The following is a 16,456-nucleotide window of genomic DNA, read 5'->3' on the forward strand; positions in this document are numbered from 1 at the left end:
AAGCGTTTGAATGCATTAAAGATAAATTTGCATCTAAGGTCTTGTTAAATCATTTTAGCAAAGATGCAAAATTAACTTTAACAGTAGATGCATCCAATACGGCAGTCGGTGGAGTTCTACAACAGAATTTCAACAATAAATCTGAGCCTCTCGCATTTTATTCGAAGAAACTTTCTCCAGCTGAAATGAAATATAGTGCTTTTGATAGAGAGCTATTAGCAATTTATCTTAATATTAAGCATTTTCGATACCTATTAGAAGGAAGAGAATTCACTGTGTTTACTGACCACAAGCCTTTAATTTTCGCTCTAAATTCAAAAACTGAACGTAGTCCACGACAAACCAGACATCTTGAATTTATTGCACAATTTACAAGTGATATCCAGCATATTACTGGACAAGCAAATGTGGTAGCCGATACTTTATCTAGGGCATTTGAAATAGAAACAATTCAAAATTCAGAACTTAATTTTAAAATTTTAGAAAAGGAACAACAACAAGATGATGAACTAAACAACCTCGTATCTGAACAATCATTTCAAAATTTAAAATTAGTTAAAATTCCTGTTTTAAATTTCAATATATGGTGTGAATCATCTGGAGATTATCCTAGACCTTTCATTCCAAATAATTTACGAAAAACAGTATTTGATAAGTTACATGGAATAGTACATCCGGGTACTAAAGCCACTCGACGTCTAATTATAAAAAAATATTTTTGGCCAAACATGAATAAAGAAATTAATAGATGGTCCAAAGAATGTATTAGTTGTCAAAAGTCTAAAGTTTATCGACATACGAAATCACCAGTTAGTAAAATTTCAATACCGAACAAAAGATTCGAACATATTCATTTAGATATTGTAGGACCTTTACCTATTTCAAAGGGACATCGCTATATTTTGACTATTATCGATAGGTTCACACGTTGGCCAGAAGCATACGGATTAAGAGAAATTTCTGCAGAAACAATTGCAAATAAATTTTTACGTGAATATATATCTCGGTTTGGTGTACCTCTAGAAATAACTACTGATCAGGGTTCTCAATTTACTTCAAAATTGTTTACAGAATTAACAAAGTTATTAGGCAGTCATCAAATTACAACGTCAGCTTATCATCCTCAAGCGAATGGCATGGTAGAGCGATTTCATAGGCAATTGAAATCTTCTTTAATGGCTACAAATGGAACCAGAGATTGGTATGGAGAGCTACCTCTAATACTGTTAGGCTTGCGATCAACATTTAAAGAAGATATTTCGGCTACACCGGCTGAAATGGTTCTTGGACAGAATTTACGATTACCCGGTGAACTTATTGTTCCAACATCTGAAAATTCATCGTCAAATGAAATTTTGGGTAAATTACGTGAAAAATTTTGAAATGTTCATTCGAGTTTAAATCATCATAACTCTAATGTTGGTTTTTATATTACGAAAGATTTACAAACATGTAAATTTGTTTTTGTTCGTTTAATTAATAAGCGTTCTTTACAACAACCATATGAAGGTCCATACAAGGTACTTGAAAAAAATAAGAAGTATTTTAAAATTGAAATTGATAATGAAATCAAAACTATCCCGATTGACAGGCTAAAACCAGCGATAATTGAAACGTTACCTAACAATTGTAACACTAATCACAATAACATTGGAACAAAAAAGAAAGTCACATTTAATTTATTTAATGTTAATTCTCTGGAAGGGGGAGTAATGTAGGGTTCTTATTATTTTCATTTAACTTTGTGTTTAAGTTACTTTGAACTTTGTAATTTTAATATGTTTTACCAATATTTTAATTTTCAATATTGACTTTGTAATTATCAAAAATTTTCATTACAAATAAAATTGGATTCAATAGAAACGATTTAATAAATATAAAAATCCAATAAATATAAAAATATATTAACCAACCATATCATATATCTACAGTGCTATTGAAGAGTTATCGATTTGTTATCAAGAAGTTATCGATTACTTACCGAAAATGTATGGATATATTATCAAAACAATCAATCCGTTTTGGAAAACTAAAACTTTCAAGTGAGGAGCTAAACTTAAAGAAACTGGTCCTGCCATTTACAATTTTTTAATTTTCGTACTTTGCACTAACAACTTTAAAAAAGGGCGTGTTTGTTATCGAATTTGCCAAAAACCATAATTCTGCAAAGCTGCAAAATTATACTAACGGCTTGCAAAACTTTTAAATTTTCTTCTACTAAATGAAGGCGGTGCCACGCTTAATTTCTAAAATTTTACTCAATTTTCCTTTTGCTTTATAAAGTTAATTCGCTCGCCAGGGTGAATTGGTTGGACCATGAGAACCTCAAATAGACTGAATGAGTTCGTAATGTTGATTCACTCTCCAAGTTTCATCACTTTACCTGTGTTTGTTAATACACTATCCCAATTTTTTTTTTTTTTTTAGTTTTTGGTATCGAATAGGTAGGCGTGGCTTTTAATACAAATATATTTTGAGTTTAGATAAGCCCGTGTACTTAATTCACACGGAATATTTCGAAATTTTTGCTAAAGTTTTAGTAGTAACGGACGGAAGGAGCTATATATTGCGCTGGCAACCTGAAGGGTTGCGCTACACAGCCCCTTGAATCTGGTATTTTAGTCGCCTCTTACGACAGGCGTGATATCTTGAATGGCTGTGGATTTTCGGCTTGCAAAACTTTCAAATCGTCATTAATTGGCGCTTAACTGCCTAAGCGATTTTGGCCGTTTCGTACAAGTCACCCCCCCCCCCCCCCCCCCCCCGCTATCCTTGTTTCGCGATAACTGACGCCAACCGGGAGCACCAAGGGAGGTCAAGTCTTCCTCCACCTGACTCTCCAAACAAAGTGCAGGTCTTCTCTTCCAAACTGCGCTATGAACTGGTATACTTTCTCTGCCGGATAACATGACCTAGCCAGCGAAGCCTTTGGGTTTTTATTCGCTGGACTATCGTCATATTTGCGTAAAGCTCATCATTATACCTCCTTCGATACTTGCCGCCGACATCACGCACAGCACCCTAAATCTTCCGGAGAGCTTTTCTCTCGATCACTCCAAGAGCCATCTCATCCACTCTCGACGCCGTCTATGATTCCGAATCATACATCAGGACAGGTATTTTTATTTGTCGGGAGTGGACTTTATATTTCAGTTGCCTACTCAGTCCAAAGTAGCACTTGTTGGCAAAGCTTTTAAATCTTATTTTAAATGTAGACGGTGCCACGTCCATTTTCCAAAATTTCACCATATATATATTGTAATGAATTTTGGGAAATTCCTGATTATTTTGCAGCTTCTGTAAACGTTCTAATCGGTGAACTGTCGAATAAATAACTCAAATATTCTGTATGGCAAAATGTTCCTTATTTACAACTAGAGATTACGATTTCTTCTCGAACATAAGCGAGACTTTCGAGACCCGATAAAACGAAAACTCGACTTCTCGCGAGATTCTTGTGTCGCGGCCACCGTGGTGTGATGATAGCATGCTCCGCCTACCACACCGTATGCCCTGGGTTCACACCCCGGGCAAAGCAACATCAAAATTTTGGAAATAAAGTTTTTCAATTAGAAGAAAATTTTTCTAAGCGGGGTCGCCCCTCGGCAGTGTTTGGCAAGCGCTCTGGGTGTATTTCTGCCATGAAAAGCTCTCAGTGAAAACTCATCTCAGTGAAAACTCACGGCATCTGTACCGTTCGGAGTCGGCATAAAACAAGTAGGTCCCGTCCGGCCAATTTGTAGGGAAAATCAAAAGGAGCACGAGGCAAATTGGAAGAGAAGCTCGGCCTTAGATCTCTTCGGAGGTTAACGCGCCTTACATTTATTTATTTTAATTTTATGGACAGTATTGATACACTTGTTTATTTTTTTTACTTGTGACTTTTTTGTTGATTATATTGCTTCCAATGACATTTAACTCAAAACATATTTATCATGATACAAAAAATAGAGGTAGTTCCATTTAATGTGACGTTAGCCACTTAACTTTTGCGGGGACAATGACAATTTCACCAAAAACAAGCTACCAGATTGAAAAATGTTTCAAATTTTCTAATTTTGATGGATTTTGTATTACCGAAAACGACTAAATTACTTTCATAGTTATGTTAATTAAAAAAAAAAAATGAGTCCCATGCCTTGGAAATATTTTAATAGGAAATATCAGCCTAGAAAAGGTTTTTAATAAGTTTTTCGAACTCCCGAAAATTGTTTTGGTGGAAGAAACATGCATCGAAGTATGCAAGGCAAGGGAATATATTGTAACGAATTTACTGAAATTCCGCTTATTCAAAATCTTCTGCTAACGTTCGAATCACTAAACTGTTGAATAAGTAACTCCAATATTGAATAATGCAAAAATGGTCTTTATTAGACTACTTGAAAATAACACTTATACTTCGCAACTGATAGCTTGCTAAATCAAACTGAATTCATGATTGCTCAGATTGCGTTCTTTTATACTCTTCGATTTCCTCGTTCCATACTTCTAGGCGCTTCCAAAATTTACTTAGTTACCAGCTATAAAATTATAACTACAGATGCACGTGTATAGCTTCTCATATGCGCGTGTATATGTGAGTGATACTTTCACAAATTATTGCCTACTTTTGGGAGTATCTCAGATATATGCATGTGTTCCTGCGTTGCTCTCCGCTGCTTGTATGGACATATGTGTAGACATAATGATTAATTTGGTTATGTGCATACAAGTCACTGCTCAGTATCGGCTTAGAGATGATAGTATCCCTTAGTCTTGCTAATATTCGTCACAATATCATTCGTAAGTGTCCGTACGTTTGCTCAGAATATTATGACAAAACATACACATTTGTCAATTGCTAGCTCAAAGGAGGTCCTTATAAGCCGACACCGCAATTTCTTGATAAATTGGCTACTATTCCATATTTTTTATTTCTTTATTTTTTGTATAATTCAAGCGTTGCGCTTTAGGAGGGAATTGTTAAACCATTTTTTAGGGAGAACATTACCCTGTAGCTCTGCAGGTTAGCCACTAGTTAGGAGATTGCTTTTGCCCGTTGTACCAGGGGTTAAATTGGGACAGCCCGCCTATACACATTCTGTGCCCTTTTAGCATTGACATAGATGTGCAGACTTTCGAGGTACAATTTTTCTCAACATGCCTTAAGAAATGTCCACTTTAGGGCATGATAATAGGGCCATGCTAGAACAACAGGATCCTTCGTGTTTTTTTTTCTGTCTAGGGGTCAAGCTGATGTAATTATATGAGTCATTGTCTCAGTTGACCATTGCGTTTTCATCTTAAAGGAAATTACCATCCCGAAAAACCACAATTTCGCCTTAAATAGTAACGGTATGGCAACGCTTCTGGCAAAACAACAAACATTATGAAACTTTAAAAATCCCCAAATACGTAAAAAAAAATTTGAGTGGAACTACCTTCTTTTTTGTATCATGATATTTATTATACATACATATAATTTTATTTGCAATATTTTATTTTTCAACGGAACCGTCTTCTGGTTTCTCGTGAGATTCTCGAATCTCGAATTACTCTCAAGGCTCGCGAGATTCTCGAATCGCGAATCACTCGTAAGACGCGCGAGATTCTCGAATCTCGAATTACTCGTAATACTAGCGATCTTTTCGACTTTCAATTCAGTCGCTGCATTGGCAATATTCTATACATTTCGGGGTTTTTTACTTGTGGTTTTGCGGACATTTTGGCTTGTGCTCCAGAAAAAATCGTAAGCTAAAACAGCCAGTGAATCGATTATGTTGAATGTCGAGAAGCTCGCGAGCCTTACGAGTAATTCGAGATTCGAGAATCTCGCGAGAAGGCGAGACTCGCGAGAAATCTCTTCTCGAATATGTTCGAGAAATCGTAGGCTCTATTTACAACTCTACTATGCCAGTAGTACTTCAGAATTAAAATACTCGCGTACTTTACTAATAGCGTGTTGAAATCAAACTGACTGACTATTCCTCAGCTTGCGCTGCTTTTATAATCTCGGTTACCTCGTTCGCCCAATTCTTCTAAGGTCTAGACTTTTCACGAACAACTTTCTCCAACAGCTGCTTATGCATTTCCCTTTTATGTATCTGATATTCACGTGTGTATTCTAGTTATATGCGTGTGTATGCGTGAGTAATAACTTATGTTCTTAGCTGCCGACTACATGTATGTATGTGAAATATTCTCTTAGCTGTTTATATGCATGTGTGGTTGCTTACTTTGCTTTCGTTGTGCATTTATTTATTAGTAGCATAGTGATGTATAGAACTGCTAATATTCGCCACAATATATTTTTTTTTTTAAAGTCAATTTACATATGTATGTACATATGAAGTTTCATCACTTTATCGGTTTTTGTTATATTTCACAAGGGTCAAATATACCAAATAGCAAGGACAACCTCCGTGCCAAAGTTCTTCATGGCTTTTGATATATGGCTTAAAAATGTTGACATTTTTTTCTTCTAAATGTGGGTTATGCCACGCACGTTTTCTAAAATCCTAACAAATTTATATTTGTTCCTATAAAGTCAGCCCATTTATCAAATTTCTTAACGTTTTCGGTCTGTGGTAGTGAATTATCGTATTTTTCCCTTTTTTCGAAATTTCGTATCTATTTTTTTTTAAGTAGGCCTGCTGGTCGCCAACAGATTTTTAAATTTTCAAAACGTGTATGTATGATATAGCAAGGGCAACCCGCAGGCCAATTCTAAACATGATATCTTAAACGTCTTTTTATTTACGGTTTGAAAAACTTAAATTTTCTTCTTCTAAATCTGATTAATGCCACGTCTATTTTCCAAAATATCAAGTAGCATCCTTTTATCGGTGGTTGGCAGTGAATTATCGCATTTTTCACAATTTTTGATATTGAAAAACAGGGCGTAGTTCAATTTTCAATACCCATCTATTTTGAGTTCAGATAAGCCAGGATTCCGAATTTCGTAAAAATATCTCATTTGTCCTCAAGTTATCGTGTTAACGAACAGACGGATGGACATGGCTCAATCATAATCTTTTTCGATCCTGATAATCTTGACAAAGGAAAGTCTATATCTATCTCGATTCCTTAAAGCCATTACGTACTACCTTTATCCGGTAAAAGTTATATAACCCTTGTGTGCAAGAACACGCTTGGGTAAAAATGCACATTAATCTATATCGCGCGTCACAACTATGATTCCTATGGCTGGTGCGAATGATATTTCCTATTGTGAGTGTCAAGATCTTAGACTGACGCTTTTAAAATGTATATAGATAAATTTTAGAAGGGTTTTACTCATCCGAAACACAATTAGCACAAACAAATTAAATGCCGCTACACCGAAGGGCTGTCAGTGTCGGGAAAAATCCCAGTCGCTCGGGTACATAGACCCGACTGCCTTGGGAAGCGCATCAGACAGCTTGCGGATGAACACAAGCGGGAGAAATAGGAGGAGCACCTAAATAATTGTAGCCTCTCTGCCGGTGTGGGTAAGCTATGGTCTACCCTAAAGTCGCTATCGAACCCGACTAAGCACAACGACAAATTATCCATCGCCTTCGGTGACAAAGTGGTGTCGGATGCGAAAGAACGCGCGAGCGCTTTATGCCGACAATATGTAATTCATTATACGGTTCAAAAAGCTAGACGGCTTGCCAACAGACGCGCACACAAGCATAAACACGGCGCGTCCCCCATTACCATCACCGTCAAGAGGTTGATCTAAAGCAGTAGGCCCAGACAGCATAGCCATGCCGATGCTTAAAAAACTTGACAAAGAGGGATTTAAATATCTAGCGCATGTGTTCAACCTATCCTTGTCCACCTTCGTCATCCTCGAAAAATGGAAATTGCTAGGGTGGTACCGTTACTAAAGCCTGGGAAAGCAGCTAACGTAAGAAAACATATCGTCCGATATCTTTCCTATCGTCAGTAGCCAAGACACTCGAAGCCATTCTGCTTCGCTGAAAACTTGCGTCTTGCCAATCATCAGCATGGCCATCGAAAAATACATAGCACTACCATCGCGTTAAACGCCATCAACTCGCTGATAAATTGCGGATTTAATCAAACACCCCACCACATCGAAAGCTCTTGATACAATCCACAAGGCGGTGTCCTATCCCCACTTTTTTTAACTTTTACATATCGAAGCTCCCTTCGCCACCAGAAGGAGTCACCATTGTATCAAACGCTGATGACTGCAGGATAATGGCCACAGGCCACGGCCCACCCATCGATGAGCTATGTAATAAAAAAACAGCTATCCCTTTGCCTCGCGAAACCTGACATTGTCATAGACCAAATCATCGGCAACCTTATTAACAACATACACAAAACAAATGTCGACCATATTGGACATCCACGACTGGCATTTCGCTGCAGATAGTCTTATATCCGAAAATACTTGGTGTGACGTTCGATTAGGATCCGCAATTGTACCTAAAATCCAGAGCCGTATTCAAAGCCTCAAATCGCGTGCCGGCACCACTTGAGGTAAAGACAGAGATGCTCATTACCATCTCCGTAAGCATTATGAGAAAATGCGGCACCTGAGAACTCAGCCGTTTAAAAAAAAAAACAGAAACAGGTCCGCAGTGATATCTACAAAAAGGCGGCAGTGATTAGCCAGCGAACCCAGTTTTTAAAGATAAACACCCTAAACTCGCATAAGAGGAAAGCACTTTCCCTAGGAAGACGCGCGTCACTCTAACTCAACTTCGATCTGGATACTGTAAAAGGTTAAACTCTCACCTATCCAGAATCAACCCCGACATACATAATGTATGCCCTGCTTAAAATGTGTCCCCACATCACACCAACCATCTCTTTAATTGCCATGTGGAACCAACACCTCTAACACCCCTCTCATTCTGGTTCGCACATTGAAACTGCAAGTTTCCTTGGACTCCCGTTAGAGGATATTGATGACAATTTGTGAGTGGTCGCGCCTATTGGATGGGGCGAAGTACTGCTAGAATAACAACAACAACGAAATAACACATTTTTTATTTGCAACAAAATTTTAATCTTTTGCGCATTCAAAAAATGAATGATATGTGTCGATGTTATTCGAGCCTGAATGAAAATTAAGCGTTCCACGAACTATTACGATCACTTCATCGGCAGCGATGGCGAGCCGGCGTACATATTTATCATAAACAACACTGTGTGACATCAAAAAATACCTGGGACGTCATACCATTTTTCTAGTAGACCTCGAAGATCGAAGAATGACTGCATACACAGTTTTCCCCGGACGCCCCCAAAATTGTCAGTTACGGACAAAAACCCGGTTTTTCGTATCTTTACACCCTTGCTAGCCTATAACTTTGTTGCCTATTACTCGAGTTGTTGTTGTTGTTGTTGTTGTTGTAGCGATTAGGTTACTCCCCGAAGGCTTTGGGGAGTATTATCGATGTGATGGTCCTTTGTCGGATACAGATCCGATACGCTCCGGTAACACAACACCATTAAGGTGCTGGCCCGACCATCTCGGGAACGATTTATATGGCCACATTGAACCTTCAGGCCATCCCTCCCTCCCCACCCCCAAGTTCCATGAGGAGCTTGGGGTCGCCAGAGCCTCGTCTGTTAGTGAAACGGGATTCGCCGCTCGAAGGTGAGGTTGACAATTGGGTTGGAGAAGCTATATATTGCGCTACACAACCCCTTGAATCCCTATTACTCGAGTTTTGGTGAAGAATGTGAATGAAGAGTTGGTATAGTCCTTTTATAAATTAGTGCGCACAGATAGCACCAAAGTTGAAGTAACCCGGAAAAAGTGAAAACATTTGTTCATTGGGAAGATTTTTACAGTTGTGTGATGTTTTCCTAGCTGATATATACATACATATATATATCTTTGGTAAGGTCTAAATCCCTTCTTATACGATCCGGGGAGAACTGAAAGCCATCGTCGTGGATGGCGTACCAAGGCATGTGAAAACATCAATTAAAGCTGAATGAACAAAGTATCCGGTATCTATAATGGTTAGACAAAAACAAATTTTCCACGCTCGTTTTTCTAAATCGCAGGGGCTGGATAGATTTAAAACCCTTATCTTGAAACTAGACACTAGCAGCTACAGTTCCCTTTGGATTTCCTCTACGACCGTTTTTCTTGATGTTATGACCTGTTGTAAATTGCCCAAAATTTTTTTTATCCTTAAACTTTTTCAGTAGTGTATCATATGCCGGTCTTACTGCACTAATGTATCGTTTTGAATAAATTGAAATTTTAATTGAGGGCTTCTTCAACTTCTTGGCGCGGTGAGGGTTATGAAAGACATAATTTTTAGGTAGACCCCAATATGATGCTCCGGTCAAAAAATTTTCTTGTCGGAACCCGCCTATGGAAGCAGGGGAAGAGGGCGGCCCCCACTCCGCTCGAAGGACCAGGTAACATCAGAGTGCCGATATATTGCTGTTTCAATGTTTTTGTTTTTGTATTCAATAACCGAATGTACCTAAATTTAAATTTTTTCTTGTCACACACACTTATGCTGCTACAATCACAAAAATTGTGTCGTGTTTTGATTTCGAATTCAAAACTCATTGCGAGCATTTTCGATTAGGAATATAGTATTACACAAATGGAAATTTGGCTAAAGAATGAATGGTTTACAATTTAGGAAGTGTTATCGATGTTGGTGTTCCTTTGCTGGATATAGATCCGGTATGTTCCAGTAAAAAGCACCATTAAAGTATGAGCCCGACCATTTCGGGAACGGTTAATATGACCACATCAAACCTTCTAGGCCATTCCCCCCACCCCCGGGTTCCATGAGGAACTTGGGGTCGCCACAGCCGCACCTGCCAAATATGTGTCTGATACATTTATATTTGTAACAGGGTTCCTCTTGCGTAGATGAAGTTGACAATTGGGTTGCAGAAGCTCTGAAGCTATGAAGCTTTGTATTGCCCTTATCAACATAAAGTGTAGGCTCAAAAAACGAATCGTGTAGGAGCTCAAATTCGGGTATCTTTTGATATCCTTCATAAAAAAAAAAATATATATATTTTTATAAGTAGGCATGCATGCATATTTTTGTATCTTTGGAGAAACATTTCTTTAAATATTCCTCGATATTTTAAATACCCTCTACCAGTATGTTTTACGCCATAAAAAATTCTCTAAGTATTCTTGCTACAGAGTATGTATGTATTTGAAAACTAAAAATTTGAAAACATTTAAAGTTTGCAAAAGAAAGTTGTGTCTAACATTACTAATAAACGATATCACATAAATTTCACGTAAAACTTTCTTTTTTAGTTTGAATATGAACAAAATATAATAGACAATAGTTTCCCCTACTTGCACAGCCAAGAGTTTCAAAATTTTCTTTTTTTATGTGGAAGTACCCAGCGCTGTTGTTAAATTCAATATACTCATCAACGCGCCGACAAGTATTTTTTCCGAAGCATATAGTATGCCGCCCACTGTTGCTGTTATAGGCTGAAAGTATGCCACAAAAGTATGATCAAATATAATATAATGCAATACTTTAAGCGTGTGAATACTTACACCGAGTAAATATAATGTAACCACAATTATGCGCTGCAGAATCACGATCACAATAGACAATCCCGTCAGCATACCTAAAAGTGTGATTAAGGTTAAGACCTCAACTAAGCGCACAGCTACGGACATTTTTTGCTTTTCGTAAAACCGAAAATTTATATGCCTTTGCAATTTATAACGTTTAATTTAGATTCTTTTAGATTTCTTTTACTTTTTGTAGACTTTCTGACTTTTCTCCTTCATTATATATTTTTTATAATTTTCTTTCATAGCAACTTTGATCTTGTTCAAACTTGGATTTTTTGCTTCGTTTTTTTTTTTTGGCAGCTAAAGATCGTTTGGATGATTCTTTATACATATATTTAATCAAATAGGCCAAACGCGAACTCAAGAAGCTTGGCCAGAACCATTACCTAAAATAATAAAATAGAGCAATAAAATATTTCTTTGGATGTCGTATTCAGCAAACTATTTACCAAAGTGTCCGCAATTATACTAAAAGATTTAATCATAATGCTTGTTATTTCTTCGGGATCATAAAATTGAAGTATACGGAACACGACCTTTAAAGAATAAGAATATCAGTGCTTGCATGATTACATTGATTACATGAATATATTAGACAAAACTTACAATAGCAGAAGCTATTATAAACAGGGGCCATATAACAGCCATCACTAGGCGAACAGCCCATATTATTGTATACCATGTAATAAGGAATAATCCAATGTAGGCAATTATGGTACCATAGTCGTTAGGCAAATTCATGTTTTTCGTTAACCATTCATAAAGTACGCAATGCAGTGGTAAGTCCTGTAAAAAGCAAATTAGGTATTTGCAATCGTTTTGCCTAAAATGTATATTTTATTTTAAACTTACCGTCCAATTGCCCGCTTCGGCTGCTTGGTAAGGGGAATATGACATTTTTTTAGAATTTCGAATTAATTAAATTTGAAGGAAAATTTTTTGTCAATCAAGATTTCCCTGCTAAATAGTTTTGTAAAGATTTTTTTCTTAGGAAAATTGAAATAAGTTCTGTTTGTGTACGAATATAAGTACACCATCGCCTGCGTTCTATTTGGCTAAGTATTTTAGCGTAATCATTTTTCAGTTTTATAGGAATTTTGAGTGGCGACCACTGTCAATGGTCTTCAATAGACTTTCAGATATTATTGTTTTAACACAGTGGTAGGATATATACATCAGCAGCTTTTAGAATCTGTAACTAATGTTGTTTTATTATAACACTGTTATTAAAGGTAATGCATATTCAACTAGGTACTAACCTTCAATATATTGGAGATGATTTAAAATAAATATAAATTGTTCTGCAAACTATAGGAACCTGTATGTCGTTGTAGCAGCTATCGTTCTATGCTAATTAGATGATCATTATTACCTTCAAAAGCGCAGTAGCATATCACTTTTAAAATGTTACCTGTGAATATTCCACGTAAACATCTACATCCGATTCGAATAATTCCGCTGAGCATAGGTCAATGTGTGGTACACTATGATGTTGAGTTATGGTTATGACGGAACGATACAAGGTGGCAGCATGGTGACATACCTACAAGCATGGCGCAACGATACAAGGTGGCAGCATGGAACAGCTGATTATAAACTTTTTTTATTTGATTTGATACATCAACTTCCGGCGCAGTACGATTTTGACATTTGTCCATCGAATTTACAAAAACAAAGTACATGGAATTTTTATTTATGTTTGTAGGTATGTCACCATGCTGCCACCTGTATCATTCCGCTATGCCTACAAGCATAAATAAAAATTCAATGTATTTTGGTTTTGTAAATTCGATGGACAAATGTCAAAATCGTACTGCGCCGAAAGTTGATGTATCAAATCAAATCAAAAAAGGGTATGATCAGTTGTCCCATGTTGCCACCTTGTATCGTTCCGCCCATGGTTCAATTATGTACAGGTTGGCTCATCAGCTGATTTTATTTATGTCATTGCATGGTCGAAGAGATTGTCAAAAGGAGATGGCAATCTCAAAATGAAACCAACACATTGGCAACATTTTACTTACACATACAAAAACTGCTAGGTTTTATGTTTCCATTCCTTACCATTCGCACCAACACCAATACCCAGATTTTGACAATTTGAACAGACATATATTGTTGCTTTACAGATGAGCCAACCTGTATATAGTTGAACCATGTTCCGCCATGGTCATAGTGTAGCTATACAAGTGTGTCAGCTAAGCAATGATGACATGATACGAAACATTCATTCTCTCTCAATTCGTTTCCAGGAATGGGTCTTAAAGTTCATTCAATTGTAAACATTGGTTCATTCGATTGTAAACAAACTTCATTCGTTTCCAAGAATAGGTCTTGAAGATCAGAGTTGCGTAAACCGCGCAAAAAAAATTCCAAGAAAATCGGTGCGTTTTTATTATTTTTCATTTCAAGTGTATTCAACTACATAAGCGGATCAAAAATTTGTAAAAAAGGTACAAGAAATAACAAAATTAAATGAGCTGTTATATCGGCCTAAACACCCGCGCTGTTAGTTCTGCTTACTCCAAGCTGGAAAAAGAAGCGGTAAAGATGGGTTTGATGGTGAATGAGGACAAAACGAAGTACCTGCTGTCATCGAGCAAAGAGTCAGCGCATATGCGCCTTGGGGTTGCCACGCTACTGTTGGCAGCCATAATTTCGAAATAGTAAAAGACTTCGTTTATTTGGGAACCAGCATCAACATTAGCAACAACATCAGCACTGAAATCCAGCGAAGAATCAATCTTGCCAATAAATGCTACTTTGGACTAGGTAGGCAATTGAAAAGTAAAGTCCTCTCTCGGCGAACGAAAATCATACTCTACAAGTCACTTATCGTACCCGTCCTGCTATATGGGGCAGAAGCATGGACCATGACAACAGCAGATGAAGCGGCTTTGGGAGTGTTCGAGAGAAAAGTTCTTCGAAAGATTTATGGACCTCTACGCGTTGGCGATGGCGAGTACCGAAGAAGATTTAATGATGAGCTGTACGAGCTATACGCAGACATCAACATAGTCCAGCGAATTAAAATGCAGCGGCTGCGCTGGCTAGGCCATGTTATGCGAATGAAAGATGATGCTCCGGCCAAGAAAGCGTTTCTATCGGAACCCGCCTATGGAAGCAGAGGTAGAGGGCGGCCCCCACTCCGTTGGAAGGACCAGGTGGAAAACGATTTAAACTCCCTTGGTGTGACCAATTGGCGCCGGTTGGCGGAGCGAAGGAGCGACTGGCGCGCCTTGTTGGACGGCCATAACCGTTTAGACGGTTAAGCGCCAATTAAGTAAGTAAGTAAGTTATATTAACGCACGAAAAGAGATAAGTACATTTAATCTTAGCTATCAAAAAATTAAATTTCACGTGTTGTCACGGAAAAATTTTTAACGGGTAAAATAAGCTTTTTTTTGTGTTTGTGATCCTGAAAAAAATCGAGTTTTTTGATATCCCATTTGACAATCTTGAGTAAGTTTTCGGTGAAAATCATAAATTAAACCTTTACCATGTAAAATACCCCAAAGTTATTCCGAAATGCCCAAATATGATTTTGAGGATGATGGCATCTATGGTCAATTTTATAAAAAATGCACATTTTCACGCGCTCTCAGAGAGCGAGAAGTTTCATATCATGTCATCATTGCAGCTAAGCGATAAACGTCAAAACTACAAACAGCCTCGCTCACCTGATGCAAATCTCAGGTCTAGAGTTGCATTTTTGGTACACAAGAGTACTTCAAGCTGAGTTGCATTTGATAGTTTAATAAAACTTTGTAGTATTTATAGATAAAATAGATGCATATATTTCCGCGGAAATAAGAATACTAGAAGTTTTGTAGCCTGCAATAACATACGGAAAGCAAAATTTATTTAAATTAGATTCAAAATATAAAGCGCCACACGTGTAACATGGAAAAATTTCACTTCTAAGGCTGTTTACACAAATGCATAAGGGAAAAATTATATAAACCCTTTGGTCGCTTCAAAGCAAAGATAACGTACGGCGTTTCATTGTTTTTCGTCTGGCGTTGTCAAAGCGTAGGCACGCAACCAAAGCATTTATGTAAATTTTTCGATAAATCGCCCGACAGATGAACTAATGAATGCAACACAACCAAAACGTCTGTGTAAATCCGCCTTAATTTTTGTAGCTGTGAAAGTCTCCGGCAAATAAAATGGTGCTGTAAGTGCAAACAAATGAAACTCCTATATGACACTACTTTATTTTGTATGTAGTTTTCTAGTATTTTCTCTTATATTTTTGTCGAGGGAGCCAATAAGGTTTCAGTACTGGTGTAAGTGTGTGAACTATATTAAAAAAAAACTAACGAAATACAAGAAAAATACAACGTAGTTCATTAAAAACAAACAAGCCAGGTTGTATTTCGATAGGGGTTTTGACATTAGGCCGTTTTTTCTTTATTTTTTCTGACAAATGAATACTTTGTTTTTAGTTTTAAAATTTTGTACATAAAAACACAACTAAATTCATAGTGTAAATTGTGTGTGCAAATAAGTTTTCAATAAGTGTACATTTTTCAGTTTTTCATAGCTAAGGAATTGACCTCCAGATTCTTGTGTTACACAAATATAGTGAACTTTTGTACAGAAATTCAAATTAAAAAGTTTTTCACAATAATTTGAAAAAATCTACGTTTTCTCTGCTTTTTGCACTTAAAGGAGTAACCCTCCGTAATAAATTAAACTTTTAATGAAAATCAATAACTCTGAACTGAACACTTTTCGCCATGATATAAAATTAAAATGCTGTGGAACAGGAGCAACACTTTTGTGACTACATAAACCCTGTTTCAATGTTTTACGTCTCTGCACAGAACCCTAATTGACCGTTTTCAGCCGAAACAACAATGGCAACCCAGATTTTCCCGTTATGCTCACTTAAGCGAGTGCCTGTCAGAAAGAAGTCAACAC

The 16,456-nt window shown here is 37.1% G+C and overlaps 2 protein-coding genes across 6 annotated transcripts; both read right to left on the minus strand.

Moving 5' to 3' along the window:
- Positions 1-11,120: 11,120 nt before the first annotated feature.
- On the minus strand, positions 11,121-11,644 carry LOC137233718 (uncharacterized). The gene is made up of 2 exons (XM_067757010.1): positions 11,507-11,644; positions 11,121-11,437 (listed from the first exon to the last, which is right to left on the minus strand). The coding sequence occupies exons 1-2, from the start codon at positions 11,630-11,632 to the stop codon at positions 11,330-11,332; spliced, it is 234 nt and encodes a 77-aa protein (XP_067613111.1). The 5' UTR covers positions 11,633-11,644; the 3' UTR covers positions 11,121-11,329.
- A 130-nt stretch (positions 11,645-11,774) lies between these two features.
- On the minus strand, positions 11,775-13,362 carry LOC137233717 (uncharacterized). Of its 5 annotated transcripts, none has more exons than XM_067757006.1 (7): positions 13,345-13,362; positions 12,942-13,073; positions 12,790-12,880; positions 12,383-12,728; positions 12,137-12,316; positions 11,980-12,066; positions 11,775-11,916 (listed from the first exon to the last, which is right to left on the minus strand). In XM_067757006.1, exons 4-7 carry the CDS (start codon positions 12,425-12,427, stop codon positions 11,866-11,868), a joined length of 363 nt encoding a protein of 120 aa, XP_067613107.1. In that variant the 5' UTR covers positions 12,428-12,728; positions 12,790-12,880; positions 12,942-13,073; positions 13,345-13,362; the 3' UTR covers positions 11,775-11,865. The 5 variants fall into 5 exon arrangements, with proteins under 5 accessions (XP_067613107.1, XP_067613110.1, XP_067613108.1 ...); XM_067757009.1 differs by lacking the exon at positions 13,345-13,362 and adding an exon at positions 13,275-13,319 and having other exon boundaries at positions 12,383-12,722; positions 12,790-12,875; XM_067757007.1 differs by lacking the exon at positions 13,345-13,362 and adding an exon at positions 13,275-13,319 and having other exon boundaries at positions 12,790-12,875.
- Positions 13,363-16,456: the final 3,094 nt, after the last annotated feature.

This window comes from Eurosta solidaginis, chromosome 5, assembly GCF_040869045.1.
Source record: "Eurosta solidaginis isolate ZX-2024a chromosome 5, ASM4086904v1, whole genome shotgun sequence".
Lineage (NCBI taxonomy): Eukaryota > Metazoa > Arthropoda > Insecta > Diptera > Tephritidae > Eurosta > Eurosta solidaginis.